At 51.3% G+C, this 24,640-nt stretch overlaps 2 protein-coding genes across 5 annotated transcripts; one reads left to right on the forward strand and one right to left on the reverse strand.

The window, feature by feature from the left end:
- The first annotated feature begins 3,242 nt into the window (after positions 1-3,242).
- HSH2D (hematopoietic SH2 domain containing) lies at positions 3,243-12,925 on the forward strand. Of its 3 annotated transcripts, none has more exons than XM_045991492.1 (7): positions 3,243-3,316; positions 4,977-5,050; positions 6,853-6,998; positions 8,166-8,255; positions 9,289-9,454; positions 9,907-10,044; positions 12,257-12,925. In XM_045991492.1, exons 3-7 carry the CDS (start codon positions 6,874-6,876, stop codon positions 12,821-12,823), a joined length of 1,086 nt encoding a protein of 361 aa, XP_045847448.1. In that variant the 5' UTR covers positions 3,243-3,316; positions 4,977-5,050; positions 6,853-6,873; the 3' UTR covers positions 12,824-12,925. The 3 variants fall into 3 exon arrangements, with proteins under 3 accessions (XP_045847448.1, XP_045847450.1, XP_045847449.1); XM_045991494.1 differs by having other exon boundaries at positions 8,166-8,217; positions 9,404-9,454; XM_045991493.1 differs by lacking the exon at positions 4,977-5,050 and having other exon boundaries at positions 3,249-3,316.
- A 1,577-nt stretch (positions 12,926-14,502) lies between these two features.
- CIB3 (calcium and integrin binding family member 3) lies at positions 14,503-19,731 on the reverse strand. Of its 2 annotated transcripts, XM_045992234.1 has the most exons (6): positions 19,681-19,731; positions 19,431-19,465; positions 17,645-17,756; positions 16,801-16,948; positions 15,715-15,910; positions 14,503-14,524 (listed from the first exon to the last, which is right to left on the reverse strand). In XM_045992234.1, exons 1-6 carry the CDS (start codon positions 19,729-19,731, stop codon positions 14,503-14,505), a joined length of 564 nt encoding a protein of 187 aa, XP_045848190.1. The 2 variants fall into 2 exon arrangements, with proteins under 2 accessions (XP_045848190.1, XP_045848191.1); XM_045992235.1 differs by lacking the exons at positions 17,645-17,756; positions 19,431-19,465.
- Positions 19,732-24,640: the final 4,909 nt, after the last annotated feature.

The raw sequence follows: 24,640 nt of genomic DNA on the forward strand, positions 1-24,640 counted from the left end.
GAGGTCGATTACCCCAAGCTCTGAGGAGATGAAACTGTGACCAAAAGCCTGACTTGAAAGAAGAAGCTTCCCGACTCTGGGCTCTGTCCTCACCACCGCACCCCCCCGGAGAACGGAGAGGTGTACGCACCCACAGCACCACTGGGGGACACCATGTCCCCTGTCGAACCAGCCTGGTCAATCTCGGACCCCACCGTGCCCCCGCCGTCCTCTCGTCTGGATCCTTGCTGGCACCCATTTTGCCACGTCGAGTGCTGGGTTCTGAGCCCCTGTCCTCCCCCCAGCACAGCGGCAGGCTGAGCCCCAGTCCCCTTGCCAGTGAAATAGGCACGAGCCAGCAAGCTAGTGCATCTCAGACTGGGATGGATGCCTGGTAAGCACTGGGAGATGAGCTGCTGGCCACGTCGTGCTCATCGTCCTCATTGTTAGCCTCACTATCCGTCTTGCACCCCAAGAGGAAAACTCCCACCTCCCTTCACATCTTGTCTCTCTACAAGGCACAAGTCAGATAAATAGCTCTGGCGCTGAGCTCGAAGCATTTGCCCCATGAGGTCCCAGTTTTCTCCGCGTTGCTCCCAACCAGGTCAGGCTGGCGTCCTTGAACTCAGACCCGCATGAGACCCACCCTTTTCTGCAGAGTCACTAGGCCTTTGATGCCGTGGCACGCAGAGAAGTGGCTCCTCGGGTCTTGTCCCCTTGAACCAGCAGAGATGACACAACTTTAGTTTTTTTCATAACATCTTTATTGAGATGTAATTCACACACGGAACCATCCACCCACAAAACCAAGGTGCAATTAAGCGGTCTTCGGTGTGTTCCCAGAGTTGCGCAACTGTCCCCACAGGCCATTTTGGAACGTTTTCGTCACCGCGTCCCCATGAGCGGTCACTCCCCATGCCGCAGCCCCCCGCAGCCATTAGTCTTTCTGTATTTGTCTGTTCTGGACACTTTGTATAAATGAAATCCTACACCATATGGCGTTTTGGATCAGGCCTCTTCCGCTCTGCATGGTTCTCTAGATCCATCCTGTTGTGGCGCGTGTCGGGGCTGCGTTCCTTTTTATCGCTGAGTGATGTTCCATCGTGTGCACGGACCATGTTCTCTTGATCTGTTCATCCTCCAGTGGACGTTTGCTTATTTCCACCTTTTGGACCCCCCAGCTGTCTGTTTCTCCAGTGTGCCTGGTGTATTCCTAACCCAAGCCTTTGCCCTTGCTGTTCCCTCTTGTGCAAGCCTTTCCCATGTGGGGACTCATGCGGTAACCATCTCCCGGTGGACTGCAGACTTCCGCCGGGCAGGGACAACTCTGGTCCTATCTGCTCCGTCACCAACATCTAGCACGGTGCCCGCAGTTGGGGCTCAGTCGATGTTTGCGCAGTGAATGAATTTGTGGATAGAATGAAAGCCTCGTTGGACAGTGGGATGGTTGAAAACACATCAAGATCAGCAATGGCAGAGACTCACTGCCCCACCCCTGCCTGTCCGCAGGGCTGAGAGGGCACTGTGGTCCCTGCCCCGGAAGCCACCTCACATGGGGCCAGGAAAGTCCTACTTGCTAGCTGAGGCCTCCAGTGAAAAGCCCAGAGCTACGCCAGAGCGGGAGGGGCTTTGCAGTCCCAAATCCATATCCCCCTGCTGGTCCTCTTCCAGAAGTTTCTCTGGGGCCACCTGTCTGCTCACAGTTTTGAGGACTGTGGTCACCAAGGGCTGGGGATGATTCTGTTGTGACATTCTCAGGGGAGGACTTGGGTTTGTGTAAGACCATGTCCCCCAAGTGGGTCAAGGTTATTGGGGGGAATCTTCTGTGGCAGAGCCTCAGGGGGCTGGGCCAGAAGTGGCCTGAGACCCCCCCATGTTTCTGGAGACTGCACCGTATGCAAATGAGACCAGGTTTTTGAAGAGGCAAGGGTCTCTTGGGCTGGTGCGAGCCCCTCCCCAACAGCGTTGCTCCTTACCATCAGGGCTGGGAACTGACTCACTGGGCTGTGGAGGGCACAGAGGTGGCACAGGTGGCACAAGGCGGCCCAGGCTGCGCAGTCCCCCCAGGCTTCTTTCTCCCCAGCCAGGCCCAAAGGCATTAGATTAAGTCACAGTGAAGAGTCCTGAGTTTACCCTCAACTGAGCCCCACGCCACAGTTGATGACCGTCACTCCTGCCATCATCCCGTGATGAAGGGGCGCCGTAATCATGCCCGCTTCACAATTAAGGCAACCGAGGCCCAGGGAAGTTGAGCAAGTCACCCAAGGCTACCCAGTGGGGTGAGTAACAACAGGTCAGATCCCATGTGTCCCCCCTTGGGCCTTGTGGACCCATAGACTCCAGACAAGGCCACCCCCCACTGACCTTGAGCCTGCACCCGGAGCTATCTGGACTGGAGGCCCCCAGCTCAGCCACGAGGATCTGGGCTATTTCTGCCTGAAAGGGGAGAAGGAAGTGGTTTGGCCCCTGTGCTGGGGAAGGAGGTGCAGCTGGCTCATATCCGGGCCTGCCTGGTCCGTTAGACACGAGCTCCTACCCTCACGGCTTACGGGGGGAGGGTATAGGGCTCTCTAGCATGTCTTAGTTTTTTAAAACCAGAAGAAAAGAAATGAATACAATAATCACGAATATATAATAATCCAGCCCGGACTAGATGCCGATGCCATCCTAAAACGTCATCTTAAATGTGGTTTTAATAAAAACACATTTAAATGTGTGTTTGGTCACAGAGGAAGTCATCATGTGGCCCGGTGTGCGTAAGGAGGCCCCAGCCTGTGCGGGTCTGAGCCTGCCTCAGGCCTTTGCCTGTGCTCTTCCCTCCACCTGTAGCCCTCTCTTTCTGCACCTCACAATCAAGTTAACTCCTACCTGTCCCCAAGCGCCTCTTCCTCCAGATCAGTTTAAACCCCCTCTGGGGTTCTTGCAACTCCAGACCCTCCTTCCTGAGAGGCTGTCTGCTTTAAAACGTTAATCATTTCTTACTCTTCTTCATTGCTTGCTAGATTATAGATGCCAGGAGGGGTGTGGCTTGCACCTCTTGGGGTCCCTCTCTGTCGCCTGAGGATCTGGCACACAGTAGGTGCTCAATAAAGGCTTGTCATGGGTTAAGCAAGAGTGTCCCTCCATACAGCTCAGCGGCTTTGCTGGACCGCACAGCATACCGAGGGCAACCAGGAGAGCTCCAGTCCCGCCCCTAGGGCTCACCTGCTTAAGGAAACAGGAACAGCCCGGGGGCAATAGCCCCACCCCGCTGACGTGCAGACCCTGAATCGAAACCAAGGCTCCCGCAGGCTCTGAGGACAGCAAGATTGAGAGCGGCTCCCCAGGGGTCTCCCAGGTAAGTGCAGGGTGGGAGTCCCTCAGCCAGCCACACGCCCACTTCTGGGCCTGCCCCATGCTGGGTGAGGCCAGGGCCCCAAGAGCCTCAGCGTCATCCCAGATTTCTAGAAGACAGAGCATGGGAGCCAGGCTGGGCCAGAAGGAGGGACAGGGTGGTAAAGACCAGAAAAGCAGAAGGAATTTCCAGTGGGAATTGACCATTGAAAAACGGAGCTGGGGCTGGGGGAAGGGCATTCCTGGCAGGGAAACAGCATGGACCAAGGCGTGGAGGGAAAGAGACCTTGGTCAGTTTGGGGTAGAGCGAAGATGTCCTTAGGGCTGGAGTGTGGGGGACAAGGAGATGGGGGAAGCCCCAGTGTCTGGGTCAGGAGGCCAAAACTTAGTACGGATTCATTCATCCCTGGATATTCATCATCAGACACCCCTGCACACTCGTCTGTGCCTGCCCAGCACCAGGTAGTACTGGGGACCCAGAAAATTCCAAAATGACCTAGCCCTGGGCCCGGTCTCTGGGTGCCCTTGATGCGGGGGATACTAGAAACAGACACAGTGCTTTGTGCGTCTTGGTCTATTGATAGTAAATGGCTCGGGCGCTCGCCCAGGCCCCTGAGCTTCCCACTCACGTCTCCCCTTGTCAAGCCAGTGTGACAACAGGACTGACCCCTGCGGTTCTTAGGATCAGGAGCTGACCATCAGCCATAACTGTCTGGAAACTTTGAAGAAAAAAATCTGTTACTTACTAGCCCTCATGTGTCCACGGCAGGCCAGGAGGCACACAACCACGTTGCAGAGAGGGACCAAGCCAGCGCGCATGGCCCTGGGGTTCTGCTTTTATTGGGCTGGGGGGGCTAGGGTTTGGGGGGCTCACTCCTTATTAGTAAATGTATAACATAAGAGTAGGAGTTTGAAGCATGGGAAGAGGGAAAAAAGAAAGAAGGGGGGGAAATGACCCAAATGGCCAGTTATCGAAATCAACTAGGATGTCTGAAACAAAGGAGCCTCGTGGTGGGTCTGTGGGGGTGTGAGGAGAAGGGGGGAGCATCCTGGCTCTTTATCTAGTTGTGCAGCTCTCAATGTGTTTATTCGTGATAGACTTCAGTGAGTCCAAGCAGATGACTTGGCAGGCAAAGCTTAAGTCAGGCACTTGAATTAACAGAAAGAAAAACGAGCCGTCAGGACTCACACTACACGCAGACACTTGAGCTCCACGAGGCAAGGCTAGGCAAAACTTGGGCAGGAGCAGAGGGGAAGATGGGAGACAGAGAAGGGGGCCAAGGGCTTTATCTAGGGGAAGAGACAGGAAAGCTGCATGGAGGAGGGCATATTTTTGCTGGGTCTTGAAGGATAAATAGGAGTTCTCCCGGGTAGAAAAAAGAACAAACCTGGACACTACTGGATTCATGAATATTTATTATATACACAGAACGCAGAGTTCTGAAGGAACCATATTTTCCCAGGCAAATATCGTCATATCCCCAAACTACAGATGAAACTAAAGGCACAGAGATACAAAGTGACTTACTCAAGTCACACAGCAGCTGAGTGGGGGAGCTGGGGCTGGAACCCAGGCTATCTGGCTCTGATTCCAGGCTCTTTGCTTTGTCACCCTACTTTATTAAATATTTCTTAATAGATCTCTTTAATTTTACTCCTCCCAGAATGCCTTTGGGCCTCTCCCAGGAGGGCGTGCTCAGCATCTGTCTTCTGGCAGAAGAAAGTCAATATTGACCAGGTTAGTCAATATGTTCCCACCTCTGGAAACAGCCCAGTAACAATGACCTTTTGCAATATTGAAACATTAGATAGGGCCGGCGTAGGGGGTAGGCCAGGTTAGGGACAGAATTAAGGGTGACCATGAAGGGTTCTGAGCAGACCACCCAGCAGGGCATGACCCTGTGGCTGGTTTTGCATTGATTTGATATTCCTCTACAAATCAGGACTATTGGGGCTCCTGGGTGGCTCAGTTGGTTAAGCATCTGCCCTTCAGGTCATGATCCCAGGGTCCTGGGATGGAGCCCAGCTTCGAGTTCCCTGCTCAGCGGGAAGCCTGCTTCTCCCTCTCCCACTCCCCATGCTTGTGTTCCCTCTCTCGCTGTGTCTCTCTCTGTCTAATAATTAAATAAAATCTTTTAAAAAAAAGATTTTATTTATTTATTTGAGAGAGAGACAGTGAGAGAGAGCATGAGAGGGGAGAAGATCAGAGGGAGAAGCAGATTCCCCGTGGAGCTGGGAGCCCGATGCGGGACTCGATCCTGGGACTCCAGGATCATGACCTGAGCTGAAGGCAGTTGCTTAACCAACTGAGCCACCCAGGCGCCCAATAAATAAAATCTTTTAAAAATAATTTTTTAAAAAGCAGGACTATTCTTTTTCTTCAGTTCCCTGTCATTGGTTCACAATTCCAGTGTTACCTTGAGCTTAAAACTGTCGAAACTCATATGAATTAATGTTGTTGTCCCTGACACGTTACGATGTGGCTTTGGTGCCACCAGACATGACGATGTTGGGAGCAAAGGGAGTTACTCAGGGCCACATCTCTCTACTGTTTCTTCACTTACCATTTTCTTTTTAAGATTTTATTTATTTATTTGACAGGCAGAGATCACAAGTGGGCAGAGAGGCAGGAAGAAAGAGGCGGGGAAGCAGGATCCCCTCTGAGCAGGGAGCCCAATGTGGGGCTCGATCCCAGGTCTAGATCATGACCTGATCATGACTTGAGTGAAGGCAGAAGCTCAACCCACTGAGCCACCCAGGTGCCCCTTCACTTAACCATTTTGCCATGTCCCCATAGCTCCTGGGATGTTGATATTTATTTAAATAAAGTCAGTTCGTCTTTTAAAAAAGTATTTGAGAGAGAGTGCGGCACTAGCAGGAAGGACAGAGGGAGAAGGGGAGAGAATCTCTAGCAGACCCCATGCTGAATGTGGAGCCCAATGCAGAGCTCGATCTCAGGACCCTGAAATCGCACCCTGAGCCAAAACCAAGAGTCGAGTGCTTACCCAACTGTGCCACCCAGGTGCCCCTCAATAAAGTCAGTTTTTAAGCTTAAATGCATATATTTATAAAGGGAGCTTTCTAACACTTGGTAGTATTAGTGTAATAAGAATAGAAGGACAAGGAGGGCGCCTGGGTGGCTCAGTGGATTAAGCCGCTGCCTTCGGCTCGGGTCATGATCTCAGGGTCCTGGGATCGAGCCCCACATCGGGCTCTCTGCTCCGCAGGGAGCCTGCTTCCTCCCCTCTCTCTGCCTGCCTCTCTGCCTGCTTGTGATCTCTCTCTCTGTCAAATAAATAAATAAAATCTTTAAAAAAAAAAAAAGAATAGAAGGACAAGGAAAAATTCTCGGAGGATTTTTGGAAGGAGCCAATGAATGAATGCTTAGTAGGTGCTCAAGAAACACAAGCCAGTTTCAAGCCTGTTGCTCTCACCAGCTTGGAGGACTTACCCAAGGAGGAGGCACCATGAGCTGTAAGAACAGAGCAAAGTACAGGAGGTGGACCAGGCTTGACTCTCTCTCCTCCCTCCTACTGCCAGGTAACCGCTCCCCAGAAAGCCATGACAGAGGCAGGAAAACTGCCCCCACCACTGCCCCCGCGACTGGACTGGTTCGTGCAGACGCAGGTGGTTCAGCTGTCCCAAGAAGGGGTCCCTGCATGGTTCCACGGTGCCATCTCGAGAGAGTAAGGACACACACACACCTTCCACCATGCCCTTCACCCTCTTTCCTTGTCTGCCCCCACCCTGGGCAGATTTTCTACAGAATTCTGGACTCAGCTTGGCTTGGTGAAAAGAACTCTGAAGTCCTGGGCAGGTGGGGACTCGGCGTGGGACCTGGGCCAGTTACTTCCCATCCCTGGACCTCAGCTTTCTTTATACTAGTGGCTACCAGATCAGCACTGCCAGGGACCCATCCCCCGAAGCCAGGCATCCGCCATCAATCATGCCAGGGTGCAGCCTCTGAATCCTTCTTAACACAGTGTCCCAAACAGCTGCTCTCCATCCATCAGGGACATGACCTACATGCACTTTCTACACCGGACTGAGTTCTGAGACATGAACAAATACATCTCATTAGTCCACCCCCTTGGTTCTCAAACAAATGAAGAGAACATCTATGGCCACCATTAGCCTAGAGTCATTGAGAGAATGTCACGAAAGCCACAAAGAGGGCAGATTGGCTGCCATCTCTGAGTTTTGGGGCGGGGGCACCCCTAAGAATATAATGTGAGCCACGTGTTGCAATTTTAGCTTTTAGTAGCTATAGTAAAAGAAGTAAAAAGAAACAGGCAGAATTAATTTTAATCTTACCTTTTCTTCAACCCAGTATATCCAGGATATTATCATTTCAACATGAGCACTAAAGGCTCACTCATGAGATATTATCCGTTCCTTTATCTTATAGTAAGTCTTGAAACTCTGGTATCTTATGCCAAAAGCACATCTTAAAAACCACATTTTAAGTGCGCTGTAGCTACATGTGGTCAGCAGCCTCTGGAGTAGACAGTTTGGGTCCCAAGTCTCCTCATCTTGTCCTATAGAAGGCCACCTTCCTTCCTCTCTGTGACCCCAGGATAATCATAGTCATGATGATGGTGAATACTAGAGGTAATTTGGTGAGCAGTTACTGGGTATGAGGGCATTTCAGGCATCAGAAAGGCAGGCAAGGGCGGTGGGGTATAGGAGAAAGTCTGTCCTGGGGTCACAGTCATGAGAGGCCTTCTGCCCCTGATGGGAACTTCCCTGTGCCTGGGTATCCCAAGGTCTGAAACCACCACAACAAAGGGTTTTAGGTTTGTTCGGTCCTGGCGTGATGGGTGCACATCTCCCTCCTGTGTCTGTCCTTCCAGGGACGCCGAGAATTTGCTGGAGTTACAGCCGCTGGGATCCTTTCTCATTAGAGTGAGTCACAGCCACGTGGGCTACACGCTGTCCTACAAGTAAGGCCCAGGCTAGGGGCCAGGGAAGGGGCGGGAGGGCTCCAGGGTTTTCCTGGGAGGGGGCAAGGGGTGTGTCATGCCACAGCTGCTCAGAGAGCAACTGGTGTAAAGTTCTGGCCAAATCTGGCTGCAATGAGCAGCTGCAGGTCCGGCTATAACCAGCAGATGGGGGCTTGGTGGTAACAGCCTATGTGTCTGAGAACAGGGGCTGCTGGGAGCCCAAGAGTGGCTACTGCCCTCCCCTCACCACCCCTCCCTATTCAGCCATCTGCTTGGCAACTCTGTGACTCCACCCGCAGGGACATGTTAAGGAAACTTAGGGCAGTCCAGCTCCTTAAGACCTCAAAACCTGACCGGGCGTCCCACAGGTTTCAAAACACAACCTACTTTTCAAAAAGGACTCCAGGCCAAAGGAATTAAAAAAAAAAAAAAAATCCAATGGCTTCACTGCAGAGTTACCCACCGTGGGAAAAGTTTAGGCCTGAGTCACACAGTCTAAGGCTTGGCTCTGCCACTTACATGCTGTGTGACCTTGGACAAGTTACTCCACCTATCTGTGCCTCCCCCAAAGTCCTCATCTCTAATATAGGAATGCTAAAGTCATTCAGACGGTTGTGAAAATTAAATGAGATGTAGTCAGCACATAGTAGGCCATTAATAAGCGCATCCATCCATAAGCAGACCACTTATTGAGGACCTGCTGTGTGCCAGGCACATAGACTCAGCCCGGGGGCCTGACTCGGGTTTTCACTACCATCACTTCTACCGATCCCTTGACTCCAGCCAGACACCGAGCTCAGCTTTTATCTGCAGTCGCTTATTCCATTTTCATGAGAAATCCCGAGGTCAGCCTTAGGAGCCCCACGTTGTAGATGGGGAAACTGAGGCACGGTGTGGTTAGTACCAGTGTCACATGGCTGAAAACATGCAGAAGGCTCCTGGGAACCGAACCACCAGAGCTGGGGGAGGGGTGGCGGGAGAGGGGTGGGAAGGAGGAGGACTAGGACTTCTAGCCCCAGAAGTGTCATTGCAGAGCCCAGGGCTGCTGCCGCCACTTCATGGTGAAGCTGCTGGATGATGGGAGCTTCATGATCCCTGGGGAAGAGAAGGCCCATGCCTCACTGGATGCCCTGGTCACCTTCCACCAGCAGCAGCCTGTGCGGCCACACAGAGACCTGCTGACCCAGCCCTGTGGGCAGGTAAGGGTTGGAACCCCTGGGGGACTGTAGCTGCCCGCGCAGGGGCCAAGCCCCCAGACTCATTTTGTTCCCATGCTCCCCATTCAGCCTTTTGTGATTCTGTCACGCTTGTGGTCCCTGCCCTCCCACAGCCCCACCCCTTCTGGTCATCCTTCCCTGCCTCACCCCAGCCCCCACAGGCTAATTTGTTACAAGGGTTCATTTGTAGGGGTATAACCTTGGCTGATCTATAGAAATAATGTATCTCCTTGTAAGGCTCATGGGAGGGGAAGGGGATGGGGGGAGGGGGGGTGCTCCTACCCTTGAAAGCTACTGTGGGAGGGGCAGGCTTCCATACAAGGTTCATGGGCAAGGCAGCTCCTGAGCGCCACCTTCTAGGGTTTGTCTGGGATCCTGGGACCACCCCCTTCTCCCTCCTTGGGACTGAGCAGTAGATGCCCTCTGCCCTACAGAAGGATCCAGAGAACTTGGATTATGAGGATCTCTTCCTTTACTCCAATGCACTGACTGAGGAAGGCACCAGCCCCGCCCATGTCCCCAGGGAACATCAGACTCCTTCCTCCTCCCATCCCAGGGCTGCACCTGAGAAGGTATGTGACAGAAAGCTCCTATCTCCAACACAGGGGTGGGGCAGGGGCAGAAGTGGCCAACAGCTGCCAGAGGAGACTTTCTAGAGTGAAAAATTAGACCCTATAGCTCCAAGTTTAAAACCTTCCAGTGATTTTTCAAGACACTGCAATGAAAATCCAAACTGTGACCTCAGCTACTCCTTGTGCCCAGCACCAGCCCAGCTCCAGCCTTTCTGTTATCCTTTCTGTTGTTCTGATGCACAAGCGAGCCTCAGGACTTTTGCATGTGCTGGTCCCGCCTCAGGACCTTTGCATGTGCTGGCCCACCCACCTTGGGGCCTTTGCACATGCTGTGTGTGCTCTGCTCCCAGATTTCCTATGCTTCTTTCTTCAATTCTTAAGTGTCTCCCTCCCCAGACTCCAGACTGAAAGTAGTCCCCTCTGCATTCTCCATCACCTCACCCTGTTTATTCACTGCAGAGCTCTCCTCACAGTTTAAAAAGTCTTTTTGTGGGTTAAAAATCTGTGCATTTTCATGTTTCCTGCCTGCCTCCGCTATCAGACTGTGAGCTCTGGGAGGTATTCACAATTTAACTGGTCTTTTCGTGGGTTAAAACTTTATTTGTAGATTTTCATGTTTCCTGTCTGCATCCCCTATCAGACTGCGATAGTGAGTGGTGTCCTCCATGCCCCCACATGGCAGAGAAGTTCTGATAATAGTGGCAATGAAACAGGCTGGTAGGATGAACATCAGTGGGTGAGGAGCAAAGTGGTGAAGGGAACAGTCAGGGAAGTCCTCCTGGGGGAGGTGGCGTAGACCTGGGATGCGTAGAATGAGGAGGAGTCAGTCACACACAGGGATGCAGGGAGGGTGTTTCAGGCAGAGAAAGAGCACATGCAAAGGTCCTGAGGCTCAGTGTATTTGCAAATCAAAAGAACAACAAAAGCCAGTGTGTGGATGGAGTGGGGTGAATGAAAGGGAGGTCGCTGGGAGGTGAGGGACCAGGATCAGCAGGAGCCAGTCATGCAGGGCCTTGGGGCCTGGGTGAGGAGCTGGCATTCTAGTCTAGGCCAGAAGTGCAGAGGGGAGGTTGTGCAGTGGGAGTTGTCATGAGAGAGCTTGTGGCTGCCAACTGCAGGAGGGGCTACCTGGTGGCAGTAAGGAGGTGGCAGGAAGGAGGCAGGGACTGTCCAAGGCAGGGACTGGAAGGGACCAGAAAAGGATCCCTGGGGGTGGAGCAAGAAGAGGATATTTGAGGCATTTTAGAAGGGAATCTCGAGGTGGGGGGTGAGGGGAAGCAAGCCACTGTCATGGTTTGAGTCCCTGGGCCCTCCATTATTTGGGAGGTGATCCCAAGATGTGCCACTAGGGAAGCAGGGAAGTGGGACAGGAGAGGGCAGCCCGTGAAGGGCATGTTCCCCTGTGGGAACCTGTGCCACAGGTTCCCCTGTGGGCAGCCAGGGTTTGGTCTCCCTCGGGAAGGCTGGGACTCTGAATGGGACATGCACACCGGTTATCCCACCTTAGGGGTAAGGAGTTGGGGTATTGATACTCCATCTCCGATTTGTCCTTGGTCAAGTGCCGCTCCTGGGAGATTTTAATTCTCTGCACTTCTGGCCTGCCGTGGGTTCATAGAAGGACCCCAGCTAGAGTCCCCTCTGCTGGCCTTTGGGAGTGGAGCTGGGGGCATTGATGCTCAGGGCAAAGGGAGATGGATGGGGGCATTGTTGGCATCTGCCACCAAGGTCACCTGAACGACCAAGTAGATCAGGGCCTGAGGACCCCATCTGGCCTATTTCTGTCTGGCCCATGAGCTAAGCATGGCTTTCATGTTTTTGAGCAGTCGAAAAGAATAAAAATAAAAGTAATATTTCATGAGCTGTGAAAATCAGATGAAAGTGGAATTTCCACATCCATCAAGTTTTGCTGGAATGCAGGCACACTCACTCATTGACGAACCATCTCGATTGCCTCAGAACAGAGACTGTGTGACCAACAAACCTGAAAATATTTATTCTCTGGCCCTTTATCAAAAGAGTTTGCCAGTCTCTGGGGGAAATAATGAAGCTGTTCATGTGGATGGGGAGGGGGCATGGGATCAGGTTTGGGGGTTCACTTGGGGTCCTTCTCACCCCTCCAGATGTCTGAGAGGGACCCATGTCCCAACCTCCAGGGCAGATTCAGAGATGTGGTGGGTGGGATGGCCCAGGTCTCACCTGCTCTTGGTTTCAGACCTCAGCAAGCCCGGTCCTGCTTCACTGGCCAAAGGGAAGGGAGACACGAGCACAGATGGACAGAGTTTCCACAGAGGAAGCCACTTCCTCCTGCCCCCCGAAATCTTCTCTTGAGAAGTCCTGCCGGAAACTCTGGAGAAACCTCAAGACACTCCCCCAGACAGGCAAGAGGGTCCAGCAGCAGCTGACATCCCACCTGCCATCTACGAACTTGTCATCGCTCTGGAGTGCTGGGACACCTACAGTGACACACAGCTCAAGGACTATGCCAGGTGACACACACTGGGAAGATAATGTCGACACACACCGCTCAGTGGCCACGTCCCTTGCAAGCCCCTCGTGGCCCCAGGATCGGAGAGACAGAGCTGACCCATCCAGGAAGGCCTCAAGATTGGCCAGCTGGAGCGAGGCGACCCCGAGGGTCAAGGGTTGGCACCAAGCGGTAGTGAGGGCCCTGTCCTCAAAAGTGTCCAGACCAGAGGCAAAGGACTTGGCAGAATCCCAGAAGGACTGGCTCCCTGAGGAGTACCACCCACCACCACCCTTCGCCCCTGGGTACTGTTAAAGAAAAGCTTTGTCCTGGCTCTGGGGGTTGCTCACACTGGACCCCTTGTTATTTACCCACCAGTCCTCAGGAACTGAGAAATGTAATAAAGACATTGCTTGGGTCTGGTCCTGAAGTTGCCGGTGGGGTGACCTGGTGATTTGAGTAATAATAACCAGTTACAGGAAGGGTCTAGGGCACCTACTGTGTGCAGGCCCCACGCCAAAGCCTCCACTTTCATTATTTTTGTTCCGCCTCTGAGCAGGCCCACCAGGTAGGCTCATGCTGCATATTTTAAAGAAGAGACTAAGGGTCAGAGAGGAGGAGAGGCACAGCCAAGGTCACCCAGTTATAGGGGGTCAGTGCCAGGATTTGAAACCCAGTCAGTTGGACTCCTGTCCCCATATCCTCTGCCCCTGGCTCATCCCTAAGTACATCCTCGCCTATAAACAGAGCTGTTCACACCTTCCTCCTGGGGTTCTCTTGCAAATGAAGGAGGTGAGACTTGGAGAGGGCTTGGCACATGGTACACACTTCCAACACCAATATCAGCTTTAGGAGAAGCATATGAGCCCCTTTAAAGAAGAAGACAGCCAGCCCAGGGTCATGGTTAGCAGTGGGTTCTGGAGGAAATCCCAGGTCACAAGGCTGTGTGACATAGAGTGAGTCCCTACACCTCTCTGGGCTTGTTTTCTCACCTGGGAAATGGGGAGAGCAGCAGTTCCTCTTTCTCAGGATGAACCAACAGGATGCACATAAAAACCGAGTCTTTGGCTCACAGTAGGCGCTTAGTAAGTGCGAGTTGGGGAGGGGGCAATGACGCACAGTGGAGGGGTCTGGGAAGGGGCCTGTCAGCTAGTTTCCATTGCAGGAATGACCATCCCGTCTTGGAATTACTGAGCTCTAAATGGGCCCCCGGATGACCACAGGTGGAGTGGGTGTGGGGCTTCTCAAATCCACAAAGTGTAGATGTTCTGGGATCTGGAAAGAGGTGGGCCTGGGTTCAAGGCTGCCTTTGCAGATAACGTGAGGTGTGGCCTTGGGCTACTGAGTCCGTTCCCTTCGTTCCCTTCGAATGAAGTGTGATTGCTTCTCAGTCAACCCCGCTGGGATGCCACAGGCAGCCAATGCAATGGCAGAGAGACACGTGCTTCGTAAACTGTAAAGTACAGTGCCAGCCTCAGTGAATGACATTGCTGCCACCTTCCCCAGAGGCCTCCTCTGGCTGTTCTATTGAATGAGCACAGAGTTAAAGCTTTGATCCCCTTGAGAAGCTCAAGGATTGGGAGAAAAGAGGGGACTTGAGAGGTTGGAGGTAGGGTTCAGCCTTGGGAGGCCTGGGGGTGAGATCCCACGGGCGTGATCTCCACATCTGGTCTCTGCCCCCCAAAACTCACAGCCACCGATGCACCTCCAGCTCTCACGGTGGACAGAGATCTAGAAGTCAGCCACTCCCTAGTATAAATGGGAGATCAGGGCTCAGAGGGCATAGCCACACCCAGGGTCACGCAGTGAGGGCAGAGGTGAGAGCCCAGGCTTCCTGTCTCCCATCCAACAGGTTTAAGGTGAAACACGTGTCCTCCAAGCAGATGTGACTCAATGATGTGTGTTTATTCCCGGAACCCAGGGAGACCGGATTCCACTGTGGAGTGAGGGGTCACCCCGTCCTCCCCTGACCCGGTTTCTCCTCCATGGTGCACTCAGATGCGGATGTGGAAGGTGCTGTGTGCAAAAAGAAGGGGAGTCAGTCATCAGGCAGAGAAGGTGGCCCTCCTTCGTCCCCCCCCCCCCGCCGCACTCCCCTGCAGGGAGTCCCTGAGGCCAGGAACCACAGCAGGAGATGGATCCCCTCAAGAACCCCAGGCTGTGGCCCCTCTCGGCCCCCACAGGGGTGGAAAGCACACCTCTTTGGACAGGAGTTGACATTCTGACTCTGCCCCAGACTTGCTGTGGGACTCTGAGTGAGTGGCTACCCCTTCCTGGGCTTCAGTTTACTTCTCTGTAAAATGGGGATAATAGCCATCCCTCTGCTTGGGGCTGTATGAGGGCCAAGGGGGCAAATGCACAGGGCACTGCCGCACAGAGATGCTGTCTTCCGTAGGGTTCATTCAGTTGTCATTATTCGTGTCTCTGTCTGCTAAGAAAACAGCTGCACTTCTCCAGGTTGCGGGGGGGGGGGCGCCCTCTGTGCATGTCAGGACACATAGCCACGACCGCAACCCCAGCACACACATACTGAGCACCTACTGTGTGCCAACCCTGCTGTAAAGTCTCTCCATGTACTAACTCGGGGGTCGGCCAACTTTTCCCATAAAGAGCCAAATGGTTGGTATTTCCAACTTTGTGCAAGGATTCAGCTGGGCCTTGTAGCTTGAAAGCAATCATGGCCAATCCAAGTACAAGCAGGCCTGGCCATGTGCCAAAAAACCACTGCTGGACAAGGAAACTTGAATTTCATATCCATTTCATGAGTCACAGAGCACTATTAGTCTTTAATCTTTCCCCCACCATTTAAGAAACATAAAAATCATTCTTAGCTCATGGGAGGTACAAAAACTGGTGGCTGGCCACCCCCTATATTAACTGGCTATCAGTCCTACGATGGGGGCTCTGATTCTTTCCAGGACTTCCCAGTACAGTTGTACACTCTGTTCACTGCCAAATGTTCAGGCAAGAGAGAGCTGAAGACCAGCCATGTTGCATTCACCCAAAGAGCTGCATCCACCCACAGGGTGTTACCCACAGGGTCCCCAATTATCTCCATTTTAAAGATGCAGGGACTGAGGCCAGGAAGGCTGGGAAAGCTCTCCAAGGTCACAAATTAATAAACGGAAGAACTTTCACAAATGGAGTCTGTGAACTAGTTCTGTAGGAGCCCCTCTCAAACATGCAAAGTGGCGAGAGTGTCACACCTGAGGAAGTCGGGTGCCCGCAGGATCATGTTCTGGAAGTCTTCCAAGGACAGCCGCCCATCATGGTCGCCATCGGCCTCATCTAGCACCTTCTCACACACCAGGCTCACCTCCTCAGCACTCAGCTCCCCCCGCGTCAGCTTGGTCACCGTCTGCTCCAGGTCCCACGCACAGATGTAGCCATCATTGTTAAAGTCTGTGCAGTGGGATGGAGGGGATATGGAGTGGGGGCACAGCTGGGGGCAGGCAGGTTGGGCCTCTTGACCCCATGTTACAGAGGAGCAAACTGAGACACTGGAGAGAACCCTAGACCCTGTGATAATAGCTGGGTCTTGGTTTGGAATTGGGCAGAGTCCTGGTGGGAAGTCATTCATTCACTCTCCAAGTATTTATTGATCCCCTACTATGTGCCAGGCGTATGTGACTGTTCTTCATCTACTCAATAAGGATCTAGAGAGTGTCTATTATGTTCCAGGCACTGTGATAAAGTTCCATTACTTCGACAGGTTTTTAGTGAGCACCTACTATGTTCCAGGCTCTGTGATAAATTTCCATTCATTCGGTCAGTCAACAAGTATTTATTGAGCACCTACTTTTTGCCAGGCACGAGAGACCGATGGGGAAGAAAACAGACACTGTTGCTGCCCTTGGGTCTCATCGGAGAGAAATCCATAAGAAATGAGCAGATTATGAACAGAAATTAAGCAGCACTGCTCCGTGCTGGGAGGGAACCTGGATGTGGGGTGGAGAGTGATTGAGGGTGGAAACTGCTTTTGACCTAGACTTTAAGATGAGCAGGAGTCAAGGAAAAGGTGTTGGCAGGCAGAGGGAACAGCAGACGCAGAGACCTGGAGAGAGGAAGAGTTTGGAGTGCTGGAGGAAGAGGAAGGCCAGTGTGGCTGGAAAGGAACAAGTAAGGGGGTGAGGAGAGCAAGTACCAAGTGGTACGCAGGACAGGGCCACACAGGGCCTTGAAACCCCGGGGAGACATCAGTGATGACAGGGCAGCCCCTGGCCCCAGGCAGGGTCTTGTTCCCACTCCCCACCCCACTCCCACGCTCCCCCACCCCCACGCCCTGTACGCACCATAAATTTTAAAAGCATAATATGCTTTGAGGTCTCGGGGAGCCATTTCGCTCATCACGGAAAACATGTCCAGGAAGTTGTCCAAGGTCATGTGCCCATCCCCGTCCTCAGAGAAAACCTGGGCAATCCTCTGGCGGAACGGATTGTCCTGGGGGCAGGAAGCAGGGAGGCCATCCCTGACCCAGGACTCCGGGCTCCCTATGGAAACGTTCTTAGCACCCGCCGTCCTGAAACCTTCAAGTACCCCCCACCTTCAAACTTCTTCCTGCCCATGGCCTTCAGGGGACTCCTGACTCTGGCCCTGTGGTCTGGGGGAGCTGAGAGATGTAGGGAGACTCCTGTGCTCAGGAAGATTCCTGAGCACAACCTCAGAAACCCTGGTTCCTGCCATACCTGGTGCTAGCTCTGCCCCCTGGAGTTTCTCCTCCTGTGTTCCAATTCATTTTGTCCCTCTCCAATGAGGTCTCTGTCCCTTGAGATAAAATCATCTCTACTCAGTCACTCACCCCACAAATCCCCTTCGGCAACACAAACTATCCAGCTGAGAAGGACCTGCCTTTTTAGTGGCTCTTGCTATGAAAAGCAGAACTCAACGTTCTCTGACTACTTGCCATGCCATAGACCCCATGCCAAGCCCTTCACCAGCATTATCTCATCCCATCATCCCAACGACCCCTGGTCTGAATCCTGTCTTTGTCACATCCTAGTTGTGTGACCATGACCAAGTTTCCTAACCTCTCTGAACCTCACTTCTTACATCTGTAAAATGCATTCACTTCATAGGAATGCCACAGCAGATATCCTTACTTTTGTTTCCCCTGCCTGCCCCATGGCCCCAGGATACCTTCAGCTCGGGCATGCTGCCGATGAGCTCGTAGGGCACCTTCACGTCAGGGCTGCTGGTATAGTCGAGGGGAACAAGCTGGGGAGCCAGGTCCTGGTAGCGATAGAAGAGCCTGGTGTGGGGAGGGAAACACCAGACAGGGCTGGGAGATGGCATGGGGAGGACTTGTCCCCTTTCTCTCATTCTTGCCACTACTCACTCCACACGGGAGGATTGAAAGATCGTGGGTCCCCAGGAGTCATCAGCTCTTGGCCCAGTCCTCAAACAACACAGAGCCAAACACAGGCACATCTACCCCTTGGGGACGGGACCATAGTGGAGATCCCACAGATCTAGGGGAAACTCCGTGGGGACATTGATACTGGGCTTTGAAGAATGAGTAGGAGCTGACCAGGCAGGTGGGGATGGCGAAAGGGAGTGTGCTTAAGGTGAGATCGTTTCACATCAAAATTCAGAGAGTCCGAGTGAATATCTGAATCTCTGAGTATCATCACATTGTTGGCCACTGGCTCTAGAGACCCCCATTCTCACATTTTCCTTCTCTCACCCCATAATGTGAGCATTCCTTAACTGAGCCAGAGCAGAGACAAAAGGCCAATATTCGGGGTTTTTTAATGCATGCAAGACATTTTGGAAAATACCGAATGCCACCGACACCACCTAGATGGTGAGGCCAGCTCTCCACTCCAATGTCCTCACCTGCTGTCACTCTATCTTCACTGGGGACATGAAAAGCAGCAGCCTTGGCGAGACTATCCTTGGTGAGTCAGAAGTCCCCAAGCAGCTAAGGGTTGATTCCGAGGGAGATGGAGCCCCTGGGTCATATGATGGCTAGGAACTCGAGGAGGAGGTATCTGGAATTTCAGTCCTGACCACCCAGGTCCCTGTCCGGGCCCTCTCAGGGAACAGCCTGAGTCTGGGCTTCTGCATGGCCGTGAGCATTTTCCTCTTCCCCTCTGAGCTTGAGTTATTCTGTTGATAAACAAGAAGCTTGGGCGGACGAAATGTCAGCCCTCTAACTCCTTGGAGCTCTGCCCATCTGCAGAGCTGGGGTCAGCCTCCCCTGTCCAAACCTCAGTTTCCCCATCAGTAATCTGATCGTGATGGCCAGGGTGACCCTATGAGCTGTCCTCACCCAGACAATGGGGCTCACTGGTGAAAGGTGTGCCCATCAATAATGGATATTCCATGCCCACACAATTCGGGCCTTGGCCCCTATCACTCTGTATCTGAACCCCGGCCAGCTTGGGTTTCACAGCTCCGAGTTCATGGGTCGGGGCCTCTGGACAATGGCAGCATGGGCACCGAGCAGTAACGTGGGATACCCATCTATGCCTCTCTAGCTCATGCCAGCAACCTGCAGCGGCCACAGACTGCCTACCCGCACCCTTACCTGGATGCCATCCCTGCAACCCAGAGCTGATTCTAGCCTCTGCCCCCAGGTGCCCAGCCTCCAGTCCCAGCCTCCTCACACTGGCCTTGGGGAGGATCTTTCTAACATGCTGATCTGTCCTTCCCACCCACCCCCCACCCCTGCTCACATACTCTCCATGGCTCCGCATGACCCTTAGAAAGCCCAAGCTAATCAACCTAGAGACAGTGACGATGTGACAAGATGTGGCTTCTCAGCATCCCCATCTCGGCCTCCGTCAACTGGCCATGCCTATAATCCCTCCCTTTGTGTTTTAACCACCATGGGGCACTTGGTCCTGGTCAATTGCAAACATCCTCCAGCGAAGGAGAGAAAGTTATTTCCAGGTCTTCCTCCCTTTCTCCCCAGACTGACCTCATGATTTCCTTTCTTGTGAAGAAGGTGCAGTCCTGCAGAGAGAGATGTTGGCTTGGCCCAGAGCCTTTCTCAGAGGCCACCTTCCTCTCCCTCCCACTGCACAGCCTTTTCTGCCTGTTGTTGCACACAGAGCTGCACGAGGAATGCTTGTTGGCTGCACACCCAGGACAAATGATGCTGTCCCCACTTCTCAGGCCAGGAAGCCAAGGCTGCCAAACCTCCTGAGGGCCCGGCCCATCACCCCTACCTGATACGCTTCCAGCTGCTCATGAGTGAAGACTGTCTGCTTGTTTCCCATGGTGAAGACCACTGCCAGGACTCTGAGACAAGCTCCCAAAGCCCCCAGTCTCTTCAGGACCACACAGGCTTCCAGGCAGCTGCACACCAGTATCTGGACAAATCCTCCTGCCCTGGCGTGGCGTCACCTGCCCACCCGCCCTGTCACCCCCAGCCTGGTGAGATCAAGTTACAGCTGAGCTCTCTGGGCAACAGTCCGAGTACGTTCATGGCCACCAGGACAAGAAGGACTGCAGGAGGTCCCAGAACAGCAGACCACATCTGCCATGACTGGGTGAGGCTGGGGGTATGGGGCCCTTTCCAGAGACAGGCAGGGTGATGGAGAGACAGCAAGCAGATCCCAGCTCAAACACCAGCTCTCCACCCACTAGCTTTGTGCCTTAGACACGTCACCTGACCTCTGTAAGCTTCGTTTGTAAGATGGAAGTTATATTAGTACCTAACTCATCGAGTCGTCCTGAAGATCTAACGAGATCGTTAATGCAACCAAAGAAAAATTTTTTAACCATTTGGTTTAAGCCAGTTTTAGGCACTGGGAGCATAATAACTGGGCAAACAAGCTATAGAGGTCCCCAGATGTACATTGAAGATGATGATGATGATTGATGATGTCATAGCTTAAGAAAAGTGATCCAAGGTGTAAGTTAGAGAACAGTCGGTTAAATAATACCAAACAGAATTCCTTATTGCAGGACTTTTTCAGAGCTGTCAGCATGCTAATGTCCACTATGAATCCTCAATGGGTAGATACAATGTAACAGCTGCCAACATTACTAAGACCCAGAATCCTTTTGGGCAGATCACCTGGGGGTCAAAAGTCCTCAACCTGGTGCTCCATGCTCTTCTTCCTTTGGGTCTCTCCTGTCCCTCCACTTTCTTCTCCTGCTCGGCCTTTTCCACTGCCACACCCCAGCCCCCCTGAACTGCTCTGGGATCTTCCCCTTCCCTCATTCCCACTCTCTCTGGCCTGGACCATCATGTTCTTCCCAGTCTCATCAACTCTCCTCCACCCCAATGTGTGAGGCCATCTGGTAGAATGTGACTATGATTAGGCTTTAAAGACTCCTTTGGGATGATTTAAAAGAAAAAAAACCTGACAATATCAAGTATTGGAGAGGATGTGAGGCAACTGGAGCTCTTATTATTTGCTGGTGGTGTTGCAAAATAGTCCAGCCACTCTGGAAAATGGATTAGAACTTTCCTATAGGGGCGCCTGGGTGGCACAGTTAGTTAAGCCTCTGACTCTTGGTTTCAGCTCAGGTCATGATCTCAGGGTCATGAGATTGAGCCCCATGTCCAGCTACATGCTCAGCATGGAGTCCGCTTGAGAGTCTTTCTCCCTCTGAAGATCTTATTTATTTACTTATTTATTTGAGAGAGAGGGAGAGCACGAGTTGGAGGAAGGGCAGAGAGAGGGAGAAGCAGACTCCCCGCTGAGCAGGGAGCCCAATGTGGGGCTCAATCCCAGGACCGTGGGATCATAGCAAAAAAGACAGACAATAGCAAGTTGTTGGCCAGGATGTGGAGATACTGGAACGCTCATACACTGCTGGTGGGAATGTAAAATGGTACGGCTGCTTTGGAAAACAGTGGCAGTTCTTTAAAAAGTTAAACATAGAGTTACCATATGACCCAGCAATGTTCACTCTGAGGTGGAGAGTATTGAAAATATATGTGCCCATAAAGACTTGTATGTGAATGTCCATAGCAGCATTATTCACAATATCCCCAAAGTAGAAAGAACCCAGATGTTCGTCGATGGATGAATGGATAAAGAAATTGTGGTCTGCGGGATACCTGGGTGGCTCAGTTCATTAAGCGGCTGCCTTTGGCTCAGGTCATGATCCCAGGGTCCTGGGATCGAGTTCCACACCCGCTCCTGGCTCAGCAGAGAGCTTGCTTCTCCCTCCCACTCTGCCTGCTGCTCTCCCTGCTTGTACTCTCCCTCTCTGTTAAATGAATAAATAAAACCTTAAAAAATTTTTCCTTGGAAAAAAAAAGAAACTGTGGTCTATTTATACAAAGGAATACTATCCAGTCATATAAAAGGACTGAAGAACTGATGCTTGCCACGATGTGGATGAGCCTTGAAAATACCATGCTGCGTGAGAGCAGTCGGACACAAAAGGCCACCTAGTGCATGATTCCACGTATGTGAAATGTTCAGAAGCGTCAAGTCCACGGAGACAGAAAGCACATTTAGTGGTTGCTAAGGGGCTGGGGGAGGGGGAGGGAGATTGACTGTTCAAGGGGGTGGGATTTCCTTCTGGAGTGACAAGAATGTTCCGGAACTAGACGGTGGTGACGGTTGCACTCACTGAAATCTCACTGAACTGCACACTCTAAAGGGTGACTTGTAGGGTGGGTGAATTATATCTCTGTTTTTAAAAGTATCTGTACGGGAAGAGTGATAGCGACTTTAATGACTAAAAACTGGAAGCAACGCAAATATTCTTCACCTGCGAAATGGTTCAACAAACTGGGGTCTGTACATGCAAAAGACTACTACTCAACAATAAAACGGAATTAACTACAGATACACACAAAATGAAAGAACCTCAGATGCGTTAGGCTAACCGAAAGAAGCCAGACTCAAGAGGCTACCTACTGGACGGTTCCGTCGGTATGACATACTCAAGACAAAACTATAGGGACAGAAAACATATCAATGGTTGCCAGGGGCTGCAGATGGGGGAACAAGAGAAACTTAGGAGAGATGAAACTGTTTTATATTTTGATTGTAGTATTGGTTACATAGCTGTATTCATTTATCAAAACTCATGGAACTGTACACCAAAAAGGGTGAGTTTTTTGCATGTAAAAACATTTTAAAAAATGAAAACAATAAGAAAACGAATTAGCAAACACCTCCTTACTCCCCAGTGCCTCATGGTTGAAGTCCAGATTCCTATGCTTCACCCTATCAGGGACTCCATGACTTGGCTATGTGCCTCCCCACCCGTAAAGGATTAATTATTGAGTGCCTAATGTGTGCCAGGCACTGTCCTAGGTCCTGATAATACAAAAGCAGTGCTCTTATGGAGCTCCCGTGCCAGTGGGGAAGCAACCAAATAAACACATAATTAATCAGGAGTGTTAAATTCCAGGAAGAAAAATAAAACAGGGCAGGGATAGAGAGAGAAGAGGTTGGGCTAAATGGATTGGGAGGGGAAAGCCCCCCTGATGAAGTGATATTTGAGTAGTGACTGGAGGGAACTGAGGGAATCATGAGTGGAAAGGGAGTCCCTGGCAGTGAGAAGAGCAAGTTCAAAGGCCCTGAGGCTGGAGTAAGTTTGACACAGTTGGAGGAGGGCAGGAGGGTGGTTCTGTGCTGGAGCTCACCAAGCACTAATTACAATGACCAAGCTGCTCCTCCAGTTGGTCAGCCACCAGAGGCTGCCTCTCTGACACCCAGCTCCAATCATGGGATTTTTTTCTTTATTGCATTTCCAAGAAATAGTTTTTCATGGCACAAATAAATTAATTTTATCTTTGTATGGATAAATTCCAGCTTTATTATGACAAATAATGCGCAACAATATCCCCCTTATAATATAGGATAAAGAATTTGGAATCATAATGACAATACACGCTTCAATAATCATCAGGGGAAAACAAATCAAAACAACAGTGAGATATCACTATCAGGATGACTATCATCAAAAAAAACAAAAGCCGGCGCATGCTGATGAGGATGTAGAGAAATGGCAACTCAGTGCATTGTGGGTTGGAATGCAAAATGGTGCATCAGCTATGGAAACAGGTATGGAGGTGCCAAAAAATTAAAAAATTAAAAAAATAGATCTCCCATAGGTGCCAGTATACGTCCAGAAGAAATGAAATCAGGATCTCAAAAGAGATATTAACACTGCAGCATTATTCACAATAGCCAAGATATGGAAACAACCTAAATGTCCATGGATGGATGAAAGGATAAAGAAAATAGGGTGTATACGCACGGGGGTGGGGGTGGGGGTGGGGAAAAAAAAAGAAGGAAATTGTGCAATATGTAACAACACGGGTGACCTTTGAGTGCATTTGCTCAGTGAAATAAGCCAGTCACAGAAAGACAAATACTACAGGATTCCACTTACATGAGGAGAAAGTAGAATGGTGGTTCCCAGGGGTTGGAGGAAAGGGGGAAGGGGGCTTACTAGGCAACAGGCCCGAAGCAAGAGTCATCAAGCAAGACAAGTAAGTTCCAGAGGTCTACTGGACATTATATCTATAGCCAACGATAATGATTTGTGCACTTAAAAACTTATGAAGTGGTTAGATCTCACGTTGAGTGCTCTTACTACAATAAATACAATAAAAACAAAACATAACCACCATAGGACCCAGCACTTGCCCTCTCGGGCAATCCCAGAGAAATGAAAACTTACATTCATACAAAGACCTGTAACGGATGTTTTATTCAAAACAGCCCCAAACAGGAAACAACCCATATATCTTTCAACAGATGAATGGTTAAACAAACTGGTCCATCCATACCGCAGAACACTGCTCAGCAATAAAAGGGATACACCTGACAATTTGGATGAATCTCTGGGGAATTCTGCTGACTGTTGGGGGTGAAGCCAATCCTAAAATGTTATGTAATGTGAGTTTCCACTTACATAGTGTTCTTTAAATGACAAAATTATAGGAATGAGAACAGGTTGCTGGCTGCCAGTGTGCAGGGATGGGATGGGGCTGGGGGATGAGTGTAGATCAAGTGCATCAAGAAGGATCTTGGTGATAATGGGCTGCTCTGTATCTTGCCTATGATAATGCCAACATCCTGGTTGTGAAATTGCACCAGCATTTGGTAAGATGTTACCGTTAAGGGAAAATTGTGGTAAAATATACATAACATTTACCATTTTGACCATTTTAAAAAATTCATTTGAGAGAGACAGAGACAGAGA

This window comes from Meles meles, chromosome 20 (assembly GCF_922984935.1).
Source record: "Meles meles chromosome 20, mMelMel3.1 paternal haplotype, whole genome shotgun sequence".
NCBI classification, from domain to species: Eukaryota; Metazoa; Chordata; class Mammalia; order Carnivora; family Mustelidae; genus Meles; species Meles meles.